The sequence below is a fragment of the Ictidomys tridecemlineatus genome, chromosome 7 (genome assembly GCF_052094955.1).
Source record: "Ictidomys tridecemlineatus isolate mIctTri1 chromosome 7, mIctTri1.hap1, whole genome shotgun sequence".
NCBI classification, from domain to species: domain Eukaryota; kingdom Metazoa; phylum Chordata; class Mammalia; order Rodentia; family Sciuridae; genus Ictidomys; species Ictidomys tridecemlineatus.
In genome coordinates this window covers 25,819,844-25,844,057 of record NC_135483.1, presented here as the reverse complement: position 1 = coordinate 25,844,057, position 24,214 = coordinate 25,819,844, and the positions used below count along the sequence as shown (strand labels likewise).

General features: G+C 30.6%; 1 protein-coding gene across 5 annotated transcripts in view; it reads right to left on the bottom strand.

The window, feature by feature from the left end:
- Csmd3 (CUB and Sushi multiple domains 3) overlaps positions 1–24,214 on the bottom strand; it is a 1,083,924-nt gene that overhangs the window by 72,141 nt on the left and 987,569 nt on the right. For all 5 annotated transcript variants that reach the window (XM_005316223.4, XM_078016771.1, XM_040293722.2 and 2 more), the window contains 7 exons: positions 22,351–22,539; positions 21,468–21,645; positions 20,471–20,616; positions 5,983–6,063; positions 5,374–5,487; positions 587–775; positions 67–213 (listed from right to left, as the gene is read on the bottom strand). In XM_005316223.4, the coding sequence (XP_005316280.1) occupies positions 67–213; positions 587–775; positions 5,374–5,487; positions 5,983–6,063; positions 20,471–20,616; positions 21,468–21,645; positions 22,351–22,539 (1,044 nt within the window). The remainder of the gene's footprint in view (positions 1–66; positions 214–586; positions 776–5,373; positions 5,488–5,982; positions 6,064–20,470; positions 20,617–21,467; positions 21,646–22,350; positions 22,540–24,214) is intronic.

Below are 24,214 nucleotides of genomic sequence, written 5' to 3'. Positions count from 1 at the left end.
TGCTCTTCAGCTATAATCACAGTGAAGATGCCAATGAGATGCATACTGAGTATAAGTATCACATACCTATGTATCGTATCCGGAAGCCTTTTTTGTTATTGCCATGGTCTGCTGACCACTGAAGAAATACTTCATGACCATTGCTTGTTATATTAAAAGAAGAAGAATAATCCCCACTGAGAGAAATAAGAACTGGACTTTGAATATTTGGTCCTTCAGAAAGAAAACAATATAATTTAGATATAACTAAATAACTATATTCTCATTTTATCTTTAGTACTTTATATTTTAAAATAGTATTAAACTGTTTCACAGCCAATCTACCTCATCAGCATAAGTAAAAACAACACAAAACATTTTATTTTAAACATTTTAATTCTATGGTTAAAGCAACTATAGTGTATAGAAGAATATTTAACCTAACTTCAATTTTTATATGCTATAGAATTATTTTAATGTTGATACTTCCAAAAGTATATTTTAGGTAAACGTCACATAGGTAGTTGTCCATCCTAAAGATCTGAATGTAAAATTAGACCATATTAACTAAATTTATGAATGCACAGTAAATATAACCCATGGTTACCATCATACACCTGAAGAACATCAAATTCCTTTTCTGTCTGGAAGAATTCAACAAACATGCTGATATTATAGCCTTTTTCCACTGAAATGCTCCATGCACACATTTGAAGATTTGGGTAACTATCAGGGTATCCAGGACTCAATATGACTCCCGTAGAATCTAGTCGTAATTCATTGGCAGGGCAAAGCACTGTCAAAGGAAAATGTCATTAAATAATGCAAACCTTTTAGAATCTAAGTGAAAAACTGCATCGAATACTGAGTACTCCATTTTCATGTGCAGTAATTATAAAAATGATACCTTAAATTATGTGTAAGAAAACACATTAAGCTTATAATTTAAATTATGGAAGAATGACCTAAAAATACCATTAATTTCTTTTTTTATTACATAGAAAATGTACTATTTTCACAAACAACAAATTATAGATAACTAAGAGATAAGATATTCATTTCCTTCTATTTTTTTTTCATTGTTTGTGGACTTCATGTTTTTATATTCTCCCATCTATGCCTCTCTTATGTATGTTTTGCCCCTTCCTTCATTTTCTTACACTTTTACTGTCTCATTTTTTACTCTTCTTTACAGTATTTTTTTCCCTCTTCTTAAACTTTTACTTTATTTGATTGTTAGAGCCAAAGGGGAAACTGCCGTCTCCCAGTGTTCATTTCAGGCAAAGCCATTTCTGATCTCTGGGAAGTGCTTACACCATGAGGTTTAAACACTAATTTAGGTCATTAGTTACCTTTCAGTTCTTTTTGCTATATCCAGGCCTTAAACATAGGCTAATGCACAAGAACTTCTTATTTCATAAACCTTCTGTTTTAATATCAGAATGAACAAATAAATAAATATAGAAGTATATAAATTTTGTTACATTTTGATGAAATAACATAATTATGTTCTAACAGTTTCCAGAGTACAGTAAACTTTACTTGTGACATGAACAGCATTTGAATGTTAGACCAAATAATAAAAATATCTTAAATTTGGACTTGGAATAAGAGTATAATAAAGATGATCAAGGTTCTATTAATTAAGATGTCATTTTATCCTTTCTAAAAATAATTTGAGGTTGTCTATTGTATAATTGCTCAGTATGACCTATATTATTCTGAACTTTTTTTTGTAGAAATAAACCTATACATACTAATCAGGATTTAGTTCAATTTAAGGAAGAACTTCCTATTTCTAAGAACAGAGGAAGTGACTATAGCAAATGTCCTGTGACTAACAATGCTAAAGAGTTTCTAAACTTAGCCAGGGTGATATTTTGAGTATTCTTACTAATGACACTGAACCAACTGAAGAAATGGGTAAACTAGATAACTTTAGAGGATTCAACAAATTGAAAATATATCCTACCAATTCTTTATTCAATTACTGTACAAGAACTTCCATTTCCTGGGGTTAGATTTCATTGCATCTTCAAGTCATTAGAATATGATCTTAAGAATACTCTGTTTTTCAATGTTTTTTCAGAAGAGTTAGACTTGGAAAAACCTACTGTAGTTGTTAAAATGTAGGTAAGGTGAAGGAATAAATTGAAATTATATATTCAGAGTTTTTAAGGTGTAAGAAAAATTTAATGTTTTGAGTTATAAAGTTTCCAAGAAATACACAAATGAACAATATTAGCAAATAATGAATTATAGAAATATGTGATTACTCCTTGAACATGTTAATAACTTGAAGAGAAAAATAACTTGGAAATCTTGAAGAGAAAACTGGCCCCAGATCTAATTTGCAGATTGTTAAAAACTCTCAATAGAGTAAGTATAGTTGTTATTGTTTATTTTATTTACTTTGGTTTTTTTTTTTTTTTTTTTTTTTTTTTTTTGGTACCGGGGATTTAAACCATCTAGCCACATTCCCAGCCCTATTTTGTATTTTATATTTAGAGACAGGGTATCACTGAGTTGCTTAGTGCCTTGTGGTTGCTGAGGCTGACTTTGAACTCAAGATCCTCTTGCCTAAGCCTCCCAAGCCACTGGAATTATAGGCATGTACCACCACCCAGCTGTTTATTTCCTTTCTACTTTTACTTCAGTTTCTTTTCCTTAAGTCTAAAATTCTATTGCTTGAATATGATTTTGATATTTAAAAAATAATAATTGAATAATGGTATGTGATCATTGTCAGCCTAAAATGAGAACCCAAACTTTTGATTTTCACAAAATGAAAAATAGGTAAAAGATAGACTTAACAGTTAGAAATACAATGGACTATTTAAGTTAAAACCAAGATCTTTATTGAAAATGTAGTTGTGAAATATTCATATAGGTAGTGTGATCCAATGTGTTTTGGAGTAAGTACACAAATTTACCCTTTGCAAACTATCCAATAAATTGTAGGTAGCCTGATGGCTACCAAGTAAAAGAGTAAATATTTATTGCTTTTAACTATAAGTTAAGCACCGATTATACATTACATCCACTGTCATAACTTTTAAGTTATTACCAATTTCTTTTCCCATGGTGCAAAGAGTAAAAACAAAGCTTAGAAAGTTTAAAGTGCCCACATTTGCACAGATGTAGCTGGGTCCAGTATTTTTGTCCACCAAATACAATGATTAGATTTTGTTTATTACAAACTCTTTGAAAGGTATCATATTTAGCCTTGTTTTCCATATGTTAAGTGGAATAAAGAAACTAAAGAGGATTGAGTTGAAAAATAAAAATAATATTGCCTCTTTTAGGAACAGTGAAAAAAGTAAAATAATTTAAAATAGATTAAAAACAATGTAGAATTTTCTAGCAGATTCTAAACAAATGACTTTTAGCAATCTTGTGACTTAACTCAATAAAACAAAAATGTAAGTCACTTTTATGTTTTTTATTAAGTGTTTGATCAATTAATTAAGAGAGAAATTGCATAGACTTATCCTAAGGGATGACTTAATAATTTTCATTTCGTATCTGAAGTATTATTATGATACATAAATTTAATTGCCCTTTTTTATTATTAGCCACAGCACACAGAATAATAAGAGGAGTAACTGCTAATCTATAGGAAATTCTTATTTTGGAAATAAGACATTAAGAGATCAGAGAGATGAGGAGCTGTGAAATAGCTAGGTTATCTGTATTTTTTTTTATTTAAAAATTTTAAAGTTTATCAGATTAACATCCAGACATAAAAACAGAAAGTTTTTGGTTTTAAGAATTCACAAAGCAGTTTATATATTGAGGTCAGGAAAAAAAGTCCTCTTATGTACTTTGTTCATGCCCTCATGTCTGCCCAAGTTATCTTCACACATATTGTCTCCTAAAATGCAGAAACTATCATCTACATATGCATATCTAAATATCTCAATCATAAATGGCTAGAGAGTAGTCTTGCATGAAGGAGAAAGTTGAATGAATGACATCCACATATGCACAATGATAACTTATAGACTTCAGAATATCAAACCAACTTTGAGATGTCCTGTTATCACTAAGATCATGAGAAGTTCTAATACTGAATCTAGTTTATACTTCTTAAACCTATCTTTCTTTTTGCTACTTTAAAAGCTTCCTGTGAAAATGCATCATCTCTCTTTGCTTCCTGGACAGCAATAAATGGAGCAGCACTACTTTGCCACGCCCTTCCATCATTATGCCTGCACCATGCACAGAGCAGTGGATCCAGCCCACCTTGGACTGAATCTCTGAAACCATGAGTCAAAATTAAACATTCTCTCTTCTAAAACAAACAAACAAACAAACAAACCCTTCATGTAAACAAATCTTCATGTAAAGACTCCTATTAGGCAGAAAATCAAATTATATTTTCTATTTATAGCATGTTTATAGCAATAAACAGAATGTTCGTTTTAGGTTTATGCAATACTTAAGATACTGCATAGTAAAGATCTCCATACCCTGAGAAATAAACTCCAATGAAGAAAATAATTCAAGAAAATCTAGAAAATACTAAAACAATAAAATTTGGTTTTATTAAAATTAGCCAACATTTATTATTGGTTTCTGTATGTTAGGCACTGTTAAATCATCAATAAATGATTACTGAATATCTTGATTCTATATATCATTCAAGGTCTATCATTCACTTGGCCTTGTAACAAAGTGTATTAATTTCTTGAAATCCATGATCCTCTCCCACCTGTATTTTTATGTGTATATCAGCCATTTAGATCATCCTTTCTCTAGGTTTGTTCCACCAGAATAAATTTCATTGATGATTTAGAACTTGGGAAACAATGCCTCTGTCAAGCTTTCCCTGAATCACAAATAAAGATTATGATTCTATATCCTCCTGGTTAATTCCTAAACATGGTATTGGATTGCCATATCTTTATTCTGTGATGGCTTCATAACAAGGACCACTTAAAACTTGTGGTTGGTTTATAGGTAGTTTTTTTTTTTCCTCAGCTCTTCCTACTTAATAGATGGTCAATAAAATTTAATCTAGTGGTTAAAATAAATTTTTCTCCAAACAAAAGCAATCAACATTAGAGGCTTTATTTAAAGTAATTTCCTTTGGATCTTACCTTCATTTCCATCCCTTATAGCAAAACTAATTTAAATAAGTTGAACAGACTTGGCTGATAGGCTAAACTTAAAAAATTATATCTTTAAAGTAATACAAAGAATAAAAGTAATTTAAACCTAAATCTGAGAAATAATGGAATAAATATATACATATATATCTACACATATATATGAGTTGTATACTTCATAATATTATTGGCAGTTAAATATGCATCATTAATATAAAATAGAATTTTACCCTTACTGAACAAAGAACAATATTTGGAAATAATTAAATGTAAAAATCACTACCTTGACAAACTGGAGGTGCCCCATCCATCTGCAGTCGCTCTCCTAATCTACATGTCAGAATTGCATTTCCAACTAATGTAAATCCTGGAAGACATTGGTACCTGATAATATCACCTATTGGAAAAAAAAAAAAAAGAGAGAGGACAAGAAGTTCAAATAAGCAAGAAGACAATAGAAAAAAAAAGAATAGATATTTTGATTTTAAAAGCACAGTATAATTTTCTTTTAGTCATTTTTAATCAGTATCAAAATTTCTACTAGCTAATAGATTTTCATTTTATGGACTTAGGCTTAGGCCTGAACTCACAGAATTTAAGACTGCAGTGTCAGAAGGCAGAAAAATAACAGTTTGTGAAGAAGCACCAAAATACAATTGATTATATGGCCACAATTCCAACACTGTTTACTAATAATGTACATTTAAAGGAGAATTTTTACATCTTGTCCAGTATTTCCTCTTGTGACCATTCTCTCCTCTTAAGAATTATGAACTATTTCTCACCACCTCAAAAATCAAGGTCTAAAACCAAGCTGCTACTGTTCTTTTTGTTAAAGCAAATATCTCTGCTAACAAGACATTTTCTCTGAAAGTAATTTAACAAACTTTACCTATTTCAAATTCATCATCTTCAGTCAAAATTTCAGCATTGGGTACGGGTGGTGGAGGTTGGCACACTCTTAGTTGATAGGCTATAAAAATAGACAATGTGTTTATTCTTCATCTGAGTAGCTACATACACTCACATATGTGGGAAAAAAAGAAAATTATGTAATGTTTTTATGAGCATAAAAATGTGGTAGAATTTATCAAGTTTTTACTATTTCTTTATTTTTAAAAATAACTACAACACTGAGAGAAAACAACCCATTTCTGAGATATTCAAATATTTTCCTCAAGGAGAGCTTGCTTTTTACTCCTTATTTCTTACCCTCAGTCAGTCCTTTTCATTATGTGGTTCATAACATTTTGTTTTATTCCTTCTTGACATCACAATTTGGAAATATATACTCACATTAGTTTCCCTGCTCAATGTCTATCTTCTCTAAGTTTCCTCACAGAATGCTCTGTACTGGCATGCAGTAATAATTGAAAACAAGCATTCAGTGTTCACTTTATGCCAAAGAATGTTGTAAACATCTTATTTATATTAACCCATTTGTCTGGGCACCATGGTGTATGCCTGTAATTCCAGTGGCTCAGGAGCCTAAGACAGAGGATCACAAGTTCAAAGCCAACTTAGCAAAAGCGAGGTGCTAAGTAACTCAGTGAGACCATTTCTCTAAATGAAATACAAAATAGGGTTGAGGATGTGGCTCAGTGTTTGAGTGCCCCTGAGTTCAATTCCAAGTATACACCCGCCAAAAAAAATTATATATATGTATGTATGTATGTATGTATGTATATGTACCAAAATGATCTTCATAAAAGTTATTTCATTATTTAATTTATATAACCATTTCTATAACTTTCTTCACCTTATAAAAAACTATTAAAGAGAGGTAAGAATTTGTCCCAAATCGTACAGCTATAATGTTGCATAGCTAGGGTTTGAACCTTGATATCCTGACTCCAGAGCCTTATTCATTTTGCTGTATTAGAATATTTATGGGGTACCTTTTGTTGAATATCTTGTTTCTGATAGTCTTTATCACTTGAACTGGTCATCCAAATTAATTAGAATTGTCATAATTTAAAGGTCACAAGAAAGAATCTCTATGGATATAAACATCATGCTTTTCATCCCCAAATGATAACTAAAATCAATAACATATTTTTTTTTTGCTTAATTAAAGCCTGGTTTCTGTAAGAGTCTATTAAAAATGTACTAAGCCTTTTTAATTTAAGAAATATGTTTTGCTCTATTACAACATGAGACAAATGAGAAATTTGTTAAATTTCATTGCTGAAACTTAGAAGTTGTTTTTGTACCTCAATGTGCAGATGAAGAGAATATGACCTACTGGACACAGTAACACAGACAAGATCACACAGTTAGTACACGGACTAGTCAGACTCAAGTCTATCTCCTCTAACTTCAAAGTCCATATCTTTGACATTACTCCTATTGCAAGAGTATTATTAGGAGTATTGAGGTGCATCAACTAGAAAAGTTAAGAAAAACACCTACAAAAAAATAACCATTTGACAATATTAATTTTTCCTATCTGAGGGCATGGGAGATCTTTTCGTCTTCTAATATCTTCTAATTTCTTTCTTTAATGTTCTGTAGTTTTCATTGTAGAGGACTTTCACCTCTTTTGTAAAATTGATTCCCAATTATTTTTTTTTTGAGGCTAATGCAAATGGGGTAGCTTTCCTAATTTCTCTTTCAGAGGATTCATCACTGATTTATAGAAATGCATTTGAATTATGGGTATTGATTTTATATTCTGCCACTTTGCTGAATTCATTTATTAATGCTAGAAGTCTTCTGGGAGTTTTATGGATCCTCTAAGTACAGAATCATGTTGTCAGCAAATAATGATATTTTGAGCTCTTCTTTTCCTATCTGTATCCTTTTAATTTCCTTCCTTTGTCTAATTGCTCTAGCTAGATTTTCAAGGACTATATTGAATATAAGTGGCAAAAGAGAGCATCCCTGTCTTGTTCCAGTTTTTAGAGGAAATGCTTCCAATTTTTCTCCAATTAGAATAATATTGACCTTGGGTTTAGCATAGATAGCTTTTACAATGTTGAGGTATGTTCCTACTATCCCTAATTTTTCTAGTTTTTAACATGAAAGGGTGCTGTATTGTCAAAATGGCCATAATACCGAAAGTTCTATACAGATTTAATGCAATTCCAATTAAAATTCCAATGTTATTCCTTATACAAATAGAAAAAGCCATCATGAAATTCATTTGGAAAAAATAAGAGGCCCAGAACAGCTAAAAAAAATTCTTAGCAAGAAGAGTGAAGCAGGAGGCATCACAATATCAGACCTTAAATTATATTAAAAAGCTATAGTAACAAAAACAGCGTGGTACTGGCACCAAAAAAGGCAAATAGACAAATGGTACAGAATAGAAGACACAGAGACAAACCCACATAAATAAAGTTATCTCATACTACACAAAGGCTAGAAAAAAGAGGCCTCTTCAACAAATGGTGCTAGGAAGATTGAAAACTCATATGCAGCAAAATGAAACTAAACCTCTATCTCTCACCATGCACAAAACTCAACTCAAAGTGGATCAAGGACCTAGGAATGAGACCAGAGAAAATGCACCTAATAGAGGAAAAAGTAGGCCCAAATTTTCATCATGTCGAATTAAGCCCTGACCTCCTTAACATGACTCCTAAAACTCAAGAAATACAATCAAGAATCCATAAATGGGTTGGATTCAAACTAAGAAGCTTTTTCTCAACAACAGTAACAATCAATGAGGTAAAGGGAGAGCCTACATTTTGGGAGCAAATTTTTGCCACACACACATCAGGATGCATTAATCTCCAAGATATATAAAGAAATCAAAAAAACTTAACAAAAAAATAGCAAACAATCCAGTCAATAAATGGGCTAAGGAGCTAAATAGAAACTTATCAAAAGAAGGTATACATTTGATCAACAAATATATGAAAAATTATTCAACAATCAAGAATACAAACTACAAACAATTTTAATTGTTGGCAAGGATGTGGAGGAAAAGGCACACTCATACATTGCTAGTGGGACTGCAAATTGGTGCAACCACTATGTAAAGCAGTATGGAGATTCCCTGAAAAACTTGGAATGGACCCACCATTTGATTCAACTATCCTACTCCTCAGTCTATACCCAAAGGACTTAAAAACCATATATTATAGTATCACAGCCACATCAATGTTTATAGCAGCACAATTCACAATAGCTAAACTGTGGAACCAAATTAAATGCCTTTCAATAGATGAATGGATAAAAAAACTGTGGTATATATACACAATGGAATACGACTCAGCATTAAAAAAGAATAAAATTATGGTTTTTGCAGGTAAATGGATGGAATTGGAGAATATTATGCTAAACAAAGTAAGCCAATCTCAAAAATCAAAGGCCAAATGTTTTCTTTGATAAGTAGGTGCTGATCTATAATGGGGGTAAGGGTGAGAAACATGGAGGAATTTTTATGGGGCAAAGAAGAGGAAGGGCAGGAGAAGGGGCATGGGACAGGAAAAATGGTGGAATGAGATGGACATCATTATCCTAGGTACATGTAAGACTGCACATATGATGCAACATTACATCGTGTACAACCAGAGAAATGAAAAGTTGTGCTGCAATTGTGTACAATGAATCAAAATTCATTCAGCTGTTATATATACCTAATTAGAATAAATAAATAAATAAATTTTCAAAAAAGAAAATGAGACAAACTTTGAACAATTAGATTTCTCCAGTTCTAAAGGGTAATCATGGGCATAGAGTATTTCAGATAAAAAAAGAAACTGGAACAAAAACCTGAGCAAAAGGACAAATAATTGATTCATCATCACGGAATAAAAGACCATTTATAAAAGGTTAATTGGCTAATAAACTTCTAGAATAATGAGAACAGAATTTTATTTTTTTCGAAATATAGACAATGAGTGATGAATCAAGGAAAATCTGCTTCAGTTTCCTTCTGTAAATTGTTATCTGACACTCTTCTTCCAGTACTTCAACCTGTTTATAAAAAGAACTCTGTACAGGGATGTTAATTTACAGATAAACACTCTACACAGAAGGGTTGTCATTAGAGAAATAGGGTTTTATTGGTGATGTAATTAAGTAAATTGAATTCATATTGAATTAGGATAGATTCTTAATCCAATATGGGTGGTATCCTTACTTTAAAAAGAAGAAACACAGAGACAGATACACAGGGGAACTGGCCATGTGATGATAGTACAGAGGTTGTAGTGACTCTTATATAAGCTAAGGAATGCCGAAAGTTGCTGCCTACCACCAGAAGCTGGGAGGACACAAGGAAGCATCCACAGATCAGGCTTTCATGAAGGGTGGAACGGTCACATACTGATTTCAGACATCTAACCTTCAAAATTGGGAAAACATTTCTGTTGGTTTAGGTTACCCAGTTTGTGGTTCTTTGTTCTAGCAGCACTAGGAAACTAATACACCTATATTGTTAAATTTGTCTACTGTGTATTGCTTATGTTCTGTGTCTTTCTGATGTAACCTTCCTACATACCAATAAACTGAAGAAAAAAATCAAGACAGTATTCATGTGGAATCCACTGTTCACAAAGAACACTCTAAGGCACTTTACATGATTTACTCATTAATCACTAAAATTAGCCATGTCAAGATATGTGTAAATATACCCGTGATGTAAGAAGCAATACTAAATTTCACAATGACGCTTAGAATAAGGCCAGACACCCATCATTTCAAAGGGATAGTACCTTCCCTTTTTGGCAAATATTGAGAGCAATATGACTGCTGTGAGGATTCTTGTGCCCCTACACATAAAAGTTCACTCTGATGTGACCTTCCTCACAAACATAATGCTATTCAAAGCACCCATCTCACTTTCTAGAATATATCACATTATTTGTTTTTGTTCCTAGTCTAAATTAGATATGTTTTTAATTTACCAAGATCATTGTTTTCTACTGATACACCCTATACTATAATATAAACCCATGAACTTAGCAACATATTTTATAGTTACATGTAACAAATTAATGTTTTGTGATTTTAAAACTATGAAGAGAATGCTCTAGATACCATGCTCAAAAAATACAAATTAATAACTAATTAGGACAATGTCTTATCCTGTATAAAATAAATGCCTTGGTTACTTTGAAAGAATATAAACAGGTCTGGTACAAATATACCCAATGTTGTATGGGTCACAACCCATAGACTGCTTGAACTGGAAGTTATCTAAAAATTGTGTATTCTAATATTTTTTGTTTAGGGATGGGTGAGAGGGAGAAGGTGATGTAGAGAAGTCATAGTGGAGAAGGACACACAACCTGTTACTGGCAGAACTGAAATTATTAAATAGTATAAACTATGTCATCTAAATTTTATGAGCATATATCTAGTCTATGCTTTTCATGCTTTGTTCTATTTAGAAAGTTACACAGTTATGACCAGTAATAGAAAAGCTACATAAAATATGTTTATAGTTTTAAAATACACATTTGATTTAAATCTGTGTTCTTTATAAATGAATCATTTTATTTGACATTTAGTTTTAAAACACTATTTACTCTTTAACAACAACGTGAGGACACTGCATTTTATGTGTCAGTATCTTTTGAGGATGGTTATTATTTGAGTAAGTGCCCTGTGTGCTCACATATGCATAGATATCTGGTTCCCAATCCAACAAATTTCCTGAAATTGCTTTAGAATTTGATTCTGGCAATATTTTTGAGTTATTTTTAATTCCCTATTTTCTTTGCAATGAAACATCCAACCCAATTCCAGAAAAGAATGCTGCATTTATCTATTTCTATTCAACTGAGCTATTAAAAGCTGCTTTAAAAAAGACAAAACAGAACACTGGCAAATTGCCATTCTTTCTCTAAACCAAAAAAGCACATAACCTTTCTGCCAAGTAAGGATATAATATCTCTCATAGAAGACAGAAATAACATTTTACATTCCTAGTAAACTTTGAGTCCTGTATAAGACCCAGTGTACTTCAGTAGTGACCCAGATTGATTCAAGTATGATAATATCGTGATTTGGGGAAGAAAAACATTCATAATTAGATGTTCAATTATGTAATTTTGTCAGCATTATTTCAAAAGTTATCTAAAATAAATTTAAGCTGTTTCACTTGAAAGCAAAGTTTAGATTGTTTGAATAAATTCTGTCCAATTTCTAAGGAAAAGGGAAAAATTATAAGCAATATATATATTTTTTAATTTTGGAGAAAATTGGCTAGTGTACTGACATGACCAGAGGTACATTTTAGTAGTGCTTAAATTCTTTACAAATATCACTTTGCATCATTAATATTTATAATCAGCTTCTTTTCTCAATATATAAGAACAAATATTACAAATCAAGAGCAATGATGATCCTTGGACTTAAAAATATATGGAGAAAATCTCCACTATGAGATGTGGACCAGTAAGAAGTCACTTTTGGCATTTCCCTAGAGAAGGAATCATGGAAGCTATTAGAAAATAAAGCTACTGGTAAACATTAGAATTATCATGGAAAAATTCCAATATCTATTGCATGAATTGGTTGCATTATATACAAATAACTAATTAAAGGGATCTTCTCTTAGTACAGAACCTTTTAGAACTGAAAAGTAATCAGGACAGGACTCTCCTCTATAAGGTTGAGTTACCTTGGACATTAGTAGATAACAGATACTATTTGTTCTTAGTCAATCTCTATTTTCCTTTTTCTGTTCATTACCATAGCTTGGTTGACTTTTGTTATAAAGTAATATGTTAGAATTATTTTTAATTATAACTTTAGTGTACGTTTTCAGAATCTTAAAGAGAAAACAGCATCTTGTATTTCCTGTCAGCTTAGAGTTGACTTGGCTCTGACTCATTGACCATGGTCTTCTATTAAAGATAAATAATTGCACTAAAAACTAAAATCAGATAAGGTAACCCTATGACTGTTGGAAGAAGTTAAAAATGAGACATTTCTGTAATCATAACTTAAAAACTAGAACACTGTTCAGACCACAAAATGACTAGGATCTTTCCATGTCAGCTAATATGAGTAAATATTGCTTCCACACCCATTATATAATTTATTCCACTCCTTTCACCTTATAGAAAAAAAATATTAAGATGGCTAATCATAAAAATGCTCAAACACTCTGACAGAAGAAAAGGTATGCTTTTTTAAACATTTGCTCAAAACCACATCACCCAGGTCAAATCCTACTACATTAACTCATAAACCTTTTTGCTAGGATGCCTCAGTGTCCTTAGGGTATGTTCATTTACTCCTTACAATGGCAACTTTAAGGAAAGCTCTGCTCTTGATTCTTTGAAAGAGAAGGAAGGTAAGGTATTGAAGAAAATAAAATACAATACCTTATCAATTGGTATGCAAATAAACAAAAAAGTGAGCAATTTTAACCTTTCAGTCACTTTTTTAGTCATAAAATTATTTAAATAATAATAGATGGCATTATCTTTTCCTCATAAACCCTCTTCCTCAAACAGCTTCATCAGTTTGGATTTTTAACACCACTAATACATTTTACACACACACACACACACACACACACGCATTTACACACACATCATTCAGTGTATGTGTCCATACCTCTTCTGTTCTCTGAACATCAAACAATGAAAGGCAATGGGGGAGGGAAGAGGGGAGGGAAAGGGGAAGTTCTTAGGACTGAACCATGAAGTTCTGAGGACATCAAACAATGAAACCCTTTGAGGACAGTGTTCTATATTAAAATTTGAAAGGAAATCAGGTCTTTAGATTGTGTGAGAAAGGGGTCACATCTTAAAAAGTAATTGTGATTTATATATTAAACAAAATCTGTCCTCATTTGCAGCAATCTCTTTAAGGTTAAGATTTTGCAGAGTTAAATATACTGTTCCCAAATATAACATTTATTGTAAAAATAACATAAGCTTAAAAGATGACCTAAAAGATATTACAGACCTTTTATATACAGTTCTTGAAAATAATGAGTCATCATTATGTTCTGTATTAGTAACATAAGTTACTAATACAAAACAATGAAGAATATAAATTACTGAATCATATTATAGTAGTCCCCACTTATCAATGGGCGATACAACCTAACATCCCCTTAGTAGAAGCCTGAAACCATATATAATAGAAAGTCCTATAAATATGTTTTTCCTATAAGCATTTACCTATGATAATTTTTTCACAAACTAGGCAGAGTAAGACATAACCAAGATTAACTAAAAATAAAATAGAACAATTATGAATTTATATTGTAAAATTTTCCTACACCTAGGAGAGGCAAAAACCTCCACCAAAAGTTTGCTATAGCTAGTAAACAAATTCAACAAAGTAGCAGGTTACAATATCAGCATTTAAAAAAAATCAATGGTTTTCCTGTAAACCAAAAATAAATTTGCGAAAAATAAAGCAGAAAAACAATTCCATTTACAATAAACTCAACAAAGTAAAACAATAAAATACTAGGAATAAAGCTAACCAAGGAGGTGAAAGACCTACATAATGAAGACAACTATACAACATTGAAGAAATCAATTGAAGAGGACCCCAGAGGATGGAAAGACCTCCCATATTCATGGTTAGGCAGAATTAATGTTGCTTAAAATGACCATACTATCAAAAGCAATATACAGATTCAACGCAATACCCATCAAAATGATATTCTTTACCAAACTAGAAAAAAACAGTTTTAAAATTCATTTGGAAGAATAGAAGACCCAGAATAGCTAAAGCAATTCTAAGCCAAAAACTGAATGCTAGAGGCATCATAATACCTGATTTTAAATTATACTACAGAACTATAGTAAACTGCATTGCATAATAAATGGCATTATCTTTTCCTCATAAACGTATACCAATGGTACAAAATAGAGCACACAAAGACAAACCCAGACATCTCCAGTCATTTGATCCTTGACAAAGATGTCAAAAACATAAGTTGGAGAAAAGACAACCTTTTATGAAATGGCTGGGAAAGCTGGTATTACATAAGTAGAAGAATGAAACTAGAGCCTTTATCTCTCATTCTGCACAAAAATCAACTTTAGAGGGATCAAAAAGACCTAGGAATTAGACCAAAAATTATGAAACTCCTAAGAAAATGTAGGATCAGTACTCCAGCAAATCATCCTAGGCAATGACTTTCTCAGTAGGACCTCTAAAGCTCAGGAAATAATTCCAAGAGTTAATAAACAGAATGGCAACAAATTAAAAAGCTTCTGCACAGCAAAGGAAACAATTAGGAATGTGAAAAGAAAACATACGGAATGTAAGAAAACATTTACTAGTTACTCTTCTGACAGATAATTAATATCTAGAATATTAAAGAACTAAAAAAAAACTTAACACCAGATACTAACCCAACTAATAATTAAATCAATGAAATGAACAGACGTTTCTCAAAAGAAGAAATACAAGTGGCCAATGAATATATGAAAAAATGTTCAACATCATTAGTAATTAAGAAAATGAAAATAAAAACTGCAAATAAATAGTAGAAAGATTGGTAGAGTATAAGAAAGGCAATGGGAGAGGGAAGAGGGGAGGGAAAGGGGAAGTTCTGAGAACTGAATTAGAACAAATTATATTCTATACTTTTATAATTATGTCAAAATGTATCCTAATATTATATGGAAATAAAAATAACCAATTAAAAAACTATACTAGATTTTATCATTTTATCCTTCAAATACCAGTCAAAATAGCAGTCATTAAGAATACCTATAATAAAAAGTACTGGGAAGGATGCAGATAAAAAGGAGCACTTTATACTACTGGTGGAATTGTAAATTATATAACTTATATGGAAATCAGTACAGAGGTTCCTCAAATGACTAGTCATGGAAGCACCACATGACTCAGCTCTACTGCTCCTCAGTATTTATACTAAATAATTAAAGTCCTCATACTATAGTGAGACATGCATACCCATGATTATCGCAGCACAATTCACAATAGTCAAACTGCTGAACCAGCCTAGGTGTCCACCAATGGATGAATGGATTAAAAATAATGTGGTATATATAAACAATGGAGTATTAAAAATATAAAATTATGACATTTGCAGGAATATGGATGGAACTTGAGACCACTACATTAAGCAAAATATGCAAAACTCAGGTCAAGAATCTTATGTTTTCTTTCATATATAAAAACTGAAGAGGTAAAAGAAAAAGGGAGATCAGTAGAGGAAAAGAAACAGGGGGTGGGAGGAGGAAAAGGAGGGATAAATGCCAAAAAGTGATATTGACCAACTTATATTGTTGAATTATGAGTATGTATGAATATGTAACAACAAATACCATCAACATATGCAACTATCATGTGTCAATAAAAATGTGAAAAGAGAAAAATAAATAAGAATTATTAAAAACTTGTGCATTACTTATTTTTGGAATTTTGCATTTAATATCTTCTGATCATAGTTGACCATGGATAACTAAAACTTCAGAAAGCAAAACTCAGATAAGAGTGAAACACTGAAGAAACTGTCTAATTTCTTAGACAATGTCTAAGAAAATCTTTTGGTAGACAAATTGAGTTTCCCTAATTCTCCAATAATTAAAAAAGAGGAGATCTGGGAAATGGATTTACACATCTTAAAATGGACTTACACATCTTAAGTTAATAACTATATATCCCTACTGTATTCTCCAGGTTATATTGGTTGGTATAAGTTGACTCCAATAAAACTCATATTTTTCTTGGCACAGAAACCAAATCATATGTTGAAAACTATAAAGACCACACTGAGTTGTGGTAAATCAAATGATGTACTATTATTAGCTGGTAGGTCTTTCAGAAGAGAAGCATCAAGAAATTTGAAGGTGCAAGTCATAATCAGGAATGGTATTTTCTAGGAAATAAGGTGACACAGCATCTTGCTTAAAAGGAAAATCACTTTGGCTAAAATTTTAGTGAAAAATTAAGTTTATATAACATCAAATATACTATATTCATGAGATAATGTCAGCTTAGGACACAGCCTATCACTTGGTAAGAACCAAATAAATTTAGGCAATTATTGTATTCTTGTTGTTTTCATTTTTCAAACAGAAAAGCTTTGGAAATGAGCAGACCTATTTATATCTCTGCACACTTTCTATTCTAGGCAGCCTTTCTTTTATTAATTCTGTGACTTTATGCTGGTTACTTAATTTTTCATTCAGATCTTTCATTAGCAAAATGGCAATACTAATAGTTACCTTATGGACTTCTTATGAAAATTAGCAATAATATATGGAAAGCACCTAGCAGAATGTCCAGCATATTAAATTTTCAGTATATGGTGACTATCACTATTATAGTGAATATTATATAAAGTCACTGTCTGAAACAATTCCACTAAAATGCATTTTGTATAATTTGCTTTCAGGGGGTCATTGATTAGAATTGAGCATTATTTTTCATTATGTCAGCCCCATCTTGATATTTTAAGGAATAACAATAATGGCAACAAAGAGAAAGACAAAAACATTTCTTAAAATGAAAAAAAAATAGGACATTTGAGTTATAGTACCTCATTCATACCTTTCCTTTTTTTTTTTTTTGCTTTCATTACACAGAACTTTAGTTTGCAAAGCTCTTTTTTTTTTCCTTTGCAATACTAGGGACAAAGCTTTTTATGAATGTTATTTTGATCATGAAAGACAGAAGATAGCATTTTATAAAAGAAGACTAGCTTGTTCTCATATTGGAAGTCAGATTAGATAGGGGAAACCATTTTTTTTCTTTTCAAGAACACTAAAAATAAAGTAAGTAAAACCTAAATGATAAATATGACTTTACAAAAATACATGAAAAGCTTGAACTGTCAAATTTATAAAATAAACAATTTGTTGAAAAACTCACTTTTGACTTACAGGATGGAGCATAACAAAAGTAACAAATGAATTAGTAGAATTTAAACAAAACTGGGTGAAAAAGTAATCTATTCCAAGTTTAGGCATACGTCATCACTTAAAATAAGTGTTATATAATGAATTATCTACCTGGCTTACCTATTGAAAAATATTAAATGACTTGGCTAATATTTTACTCATGAGAGTTCACTTTGGAATGGGAATTGATAAGTAAGACTGAGTGAAGGTCATAATAAGGCAACTTAAGTCTGACTTAATGTAAACATGAGACATTCTAGAAAAGGTGAGTCAGGATGAAACCAGAACTTAAGCAAACATTTTATTACATTCAGAGGAATTTAAGGTACTGATCAATTTTTAACATGAATTCTATATCTCCAAATTTTCAAGTTGTTTGAAGGTTTGGGTAAAATCGCAGATATGGGGTTTAAGCATTCATTAGGCTTCTGGCATTTAAGCATTTAAGATCTGGCATTGTGTTTTATTATAAAATCTAAAGTATAAACATAAATGAAAATAAATCCACTATTATAAAATCTAAAATGTGAAACAAGATATGATATGGAACCAAATATTATTAAACATCTATTTTTTCAGGCATTATGTGATCTGTACATTATTTATTGTCTCCAATTCTTTAACATATATAATAGTAACAGTGATATTAATTTTTAGAATTGTGCTATACAAAATTGGTAATACTTAATATTTTTACCAATAATTTCATATGAATTAACATAATATATGCCAGTAACTGGAATAAATTATATACATACAGTATCTCATTTTAGCCCCTCAGCAATGCATTCATGCTGTTTAACAGCTGAGGAAAGTGAAGACCAAAGAATAACTTGTCCAAAGTCAACTGGAAAAAAAGTGCTAAGCATATATTTGATCTAATTTATCCCTAAGCTATTCTATTTATGTTGAACATAACCCAAAAGCAAGTTGCAAAAGTCAAATGAAAAGAATGATAATATATGTTTGTATAGTCACATGCATCCACATAAATCCACATTCATATTTATGTAGTTATGCATAAGTCTGTTACCCACATATTTTCTAAACAGATTTCATGCATGAATGCTGACATCTTTTCCTCTGACAATATTTTCACTTCGAAATGCCTCCTAAATTTTGTAAGAACTTAACACTTCATATAAAATTATCTTATGGATATTTATAGTCCATCAATGAATAGTTTCTTCTTTATGACTTATTTAGGCAGTATACAAAATAATAAAAATTTAGGCAGAGATTCATGAAGAAAGAACATAATTCATTCATTTATCTTTTGATCTTAATGGTTATTTACTGGTTCCAGAATTATGATCATCAATCAAGTAAAAATGCTATTGTTTCAGTCTTAGGCTGTAACTATAAACTACCAGCATCAATGATTAATTCATCAGAAAAAAAAACAAGAGTTATTAAAGAAATAAACAGACCCACAAAAAGTTGAATTGTATACCCTACCTTCTAATTGGCTGTGCTGTGATCACGTTCAGTTCTGCTGGCTATGGGTCACTAAGGAGACACTAATTAGATACCATCTAACTGGCTGACAAATACTGAGACTAAAGAACTCAAATGTTTTATAGTAAATTCTCTATTTCTATACCAATATGTTTTAATGATTTGGAAGACAATAACATTTGACATATCATTGCTCTTGGAATATCAGCTTTGAGTCTAAAAATTCATTACTTCATTTTTAAAAGATCATGTTGTATAGCAGTGTAATGGACATGGCATACATTCATCTTCAAATTTTCATATAACTTTAGTAAATTCAATTTAATAGATTATTGGTTCAGTGAAATACAGCATTTGTATAACGGTTATTTGAGGCAGAATTTTTTTTTTTATTAAACTACAGTCACACTCAATAAAGGAATGTAACCAGGTAAATGAACATTTTCTTATTTAAAATGGAATATAATCAATTTGGGATAAAGGAAATAAAGAAACACCTTTGTAAAACCCTCTCAACGTCCTTTTAAAAAGTTAATGTTATGAAGGTAGAACCAAGAACAATTCTATATAAAGAACTTAAATTGAGACTCCATAAATTATTCCACAGGAGTAGAGCTATGAACTTAATGAACTGGAATAGTCAGTTAAAATTCTAAGATTCCAGAATAGATACACTTTTGAAACAAGATTATAAATGAATGAGTTATGTGATCCAAAGCATAAAGACACTGGATGTTAATTTTAGAAAAATTCACAGCAGGTTGAATAGATTAAACATTTTTCACAGAAAAAGTCTATTGATGTCTCCAAATTACATGCAATAAAATATGAACAGCTGGTTCTATTTTATTGGTTTCCATGCAAAAAATTATTATTTTCCACTAGGTAATTACTGACTGATTTATTATCTATATCCATGTGCTCGTATTTTAATATCTCTATATACATAGAAGAGGTCATCCTTTGCAAGTTAATGTATTTGGAATGTTGAAGTGACAATGTGTCAAATTTTAATATCTTTCAATCACTGGTTAAAAATGTATTTCATTCATTTTTTTTTCTCCAGGACGAGTTAAACAGCATCAAATAAAAGAGAAACACTTAGATAATACCAACCATGATAACTGAGCACAAAAAAGCCACTCGTTGTGAAATCACTGTGGAATTTGATTAGGATCTGATTTGAAGTGCTGTAGACTGATTCCAAGGCAGTGTTTCCACTGAACTGTCCAATTTGAGGTGAATTTTGGTCAGGTCCATCCCTAATAGGAGAATGGAGAAGGAGGTGAGATTAAGATTAGTTTTTTGGAGAGTTTTAAACTAAGTTTAATGGAAGTATTTTTTATAGTTATATTACTATTTTAACAATAAAGATGCAACTGATAAAATAATCAATAAGCAACAAAACATTGGCATATTTTATTACTATATAGGTGGTAACATATTTTAGAATGTAGAATATAAAAACAGATCACTCTTCTACCTCAGTGAAATACACCTATATTCATTGTGATCAATATATGGTGTTTGGTTTTTGATCAAAAGATTTTCTTAAATGCTTCAGAATTGTCCTCCTTTCATTTTTTTCAGCAACAATCTCAAAAGACACAAATGGTTAGATTTAGAATTCAGACAGTAGTTTTATTTGTCAATGAGTCAGAAATCTCCTCACTTTTAAATGAAGTTTTAATTGATAGAATAATAATATGCAATTATACTATTTTATAACAAATTGTTATGATGGTAATTAAATAGCTACATTAAATAATTGTGATTTGAATATAGATTCTTGAACTTTATCAGTTTTTGTAAACAAAGAATCTTTTTAAACTTGTTAATTGCCTGTTTTAGCACATTAATAATGATAACTTTAAATCTCTTTAATCTATGAAGCCTTTTTCTACAATATTTAGCTAACTCATGAGGCAAATAAGCCAAAGTCTACTTCTATTGTTTTCTCATTTTGCAAAAACACATACTGTCACCTTCAGTTACTCACACCAACTTAAATATCAGATGGCAATTTGTAACAGAGGATTGTGATATATTTTCATCCTACCTCATTTTGCTCTTAATGTAGTTGAATCAATCAATAACAATGGTCCTTGCTTACCATACAGTAATGAAATCATAGATTGGTTCTGTTTGAAGGACAGTAAAATTGATGTAGATTCCATTCCCAGGGGGTACTCTTACGAGCCAGAAGCAATCTTGAAAGTTTGGATATTCATCTGGATACCCAGGAGAATAAATAGTGCCATTCATTGCAGTTATATTCCCACCACAAAGAGCTATGGAAAAAGACATAAAATCAAATGTTAAAAAATAACAATACACAGAAAATGAAGAAAACAACAAATATATAGTATTTCTTATTTAGTATAAGATATGTGTGTTTTGTGTTTTTACCTTAGAGTATATAAAATGAAGTTGGCAAAATGGAAAACAATATAGTACAACTTTGTTTCTTCATATGAGGTGTGCTATATGTTTGCTATCATTAATCATCACAAAATTGGTAATTTATATTTTCTGTTTTTTTTAATACTTTATATCAATGCAAACTCCTTAACATTTTTATATCATATCATGTATACGTATAATGCCTTACAAGAGATTCAAGGCTTTTACATTTAAAACATTTTTTATGGGAAGGAACTCAAATTTAGTAGTGGTACCTGGGCTATTAGCTTATAATAATGACTATTAAATACATCCACATGCACAAATCCATACACACAAAAGAAAAGTTCTAAAGTGTTAGTTGATTTTATTTTCATTCCAATGGGGAAGGTTAAGACCCCTGTCAATACTGATAAAACCAGTTATTTATTAAGGAGCTTTAGGTTTGGTTTTCTTTGATTAATTCTTCAACTGAAAAGGAGACTATGTATGTAGCATACTATTGGAAGAAGAAAACAAGGAAGAATGTCAATACAAGAATTACTGAACAAAAATGTTTATCACGAAAAGATAGCTTCAATTTAGAAACATACCTTCACACCTTGGAAGTTGATGATTCCAGTTACGACTGACTCCATGAAGGCATGTGAGAGCTGAATTTCCAATTAGTGTGTATCCTGGGAAGCATTCAAATGAAATGGTTTGACCCACAGTAAAATCATTGCCAATCACAAAACCATTTCGAAATGGGCGTGGATCAGGACAGCTTTGCAATTGATAAGCTAGAAAAAATAATGAAGACATTATCATTTCTGAATTTCAGAGACCATGGATAAATAGTATTAGCAACTTATGAATATACGTGATGCTGCTTATAGTTAGTTATAAATAGTAATTATTATTTATAATAAATGCTGTTAAAGACAGTGATAAGAATTTCTTCTAATAGCTGTAATTATCATATTTAAATGTTAGTACAATTCATAAAAATGAATCAGTTTCTTCACTCATTTGTGCTATCTAAATTATAAACCTGAATGAAAATGTAAACTCCTCCTAGAGTCATAACTTTAATCAAACATATTCTGATTTTCTTCATTAGAATGCGATTGCCTCTTGGTTACGTTGCATGAACAGAGAATAAAATAAGTGTAGGTATAAGTCAAATTTTGAACCTTCCTAAAATTTTTAGAATTTTTTTCTAAAAATAGACCTCAATATCCCTCTGTTAGATTTCTTCAGAGACTCATTTAGTAAAATAAAGTACTAGGAAAAATTCTCTTCTAGTAGAAAGTAAACTTTGTATATCTATTGTTGTGATTTTTGGTACTGAGGCATAACTGTTTATTTGTTCATACTCCTCTTGTTTTATATTCTATATGAGATAAGAGTTGCTATTTTGTTGTTGTTGTTTATCACTGTATCCTGAAGCCTTGCTCATTTCCTTTCACACAGTATGTACTTGATAACACTGCTGAATGAATTTAAACTTATGAACATGTTATATACTCATGTAAGTATTTATGACTTTACTATTTAGAAGTTGAAATTTATATTCTAATTAATAGAATTTAAGTGGCTGACAACCAGAAATTATCTTTCTGTAGACCATTAAAATTATATTCTTCAAATAAAAATTACATTTGAATATGAAAAGTTATCCCATTGTTTATTAAAATATAACTCCAATATTTATAACTAGAGGTTTTAGAATGAATAAAATCTTTAAAAATATTAGGTGCTTTTATTCTTAATCTGTCTCTCACTTTAAGTAATGATCCATACACTAAAATATGTCAGACCCAATGTAAGGCCAATACATACAATTTTATCATTGGGAGTTGGGACATATTATTCTATTAAATAATCCCTTTAAATTTTCAATGATATTTAAATAAGCATTTTAATAGAAAGGGACTCAGACAAATGTATGATCCTACAAAAATTCATACAATGTTCTTGTTTGTATTCTTTTCAGTTTAATAAAGAAAGTGTAGAACCAGATTTTAAATGTTCAAAACAAAAGTTCTCATCCTAGTATTACATACAACATAGGACTTAATAAACCTAATATTTCTAGTGATATCACTAATTTTGCAATCACGTTTTTCATTAGAAGAGAATACTTAATTGTATACTATGCATTTTTATAAAATTCAGAATGCTCTAAAAGTCTACACAATATCAATCAAAAAATAAATTAGTAAGTTATATAGATTCATATATAACTATACACATAACATCAACTTCTTTAAAATTCCATTAAAGAAAATAGTTTTAAATTTTATGTGATTCATAAATTGTATCTAGTCGTTGTCATAAACAATGGTTTATGTCAATAATGTTAATGTCAATAACAGTAGAACAATGTTTTCTCTTTTATACTTCTATTATGTCAATAATGATTTTCTTCAAGGACAAACTAACTGACAAATAAAAAGTTTAAATTCTAGTTTC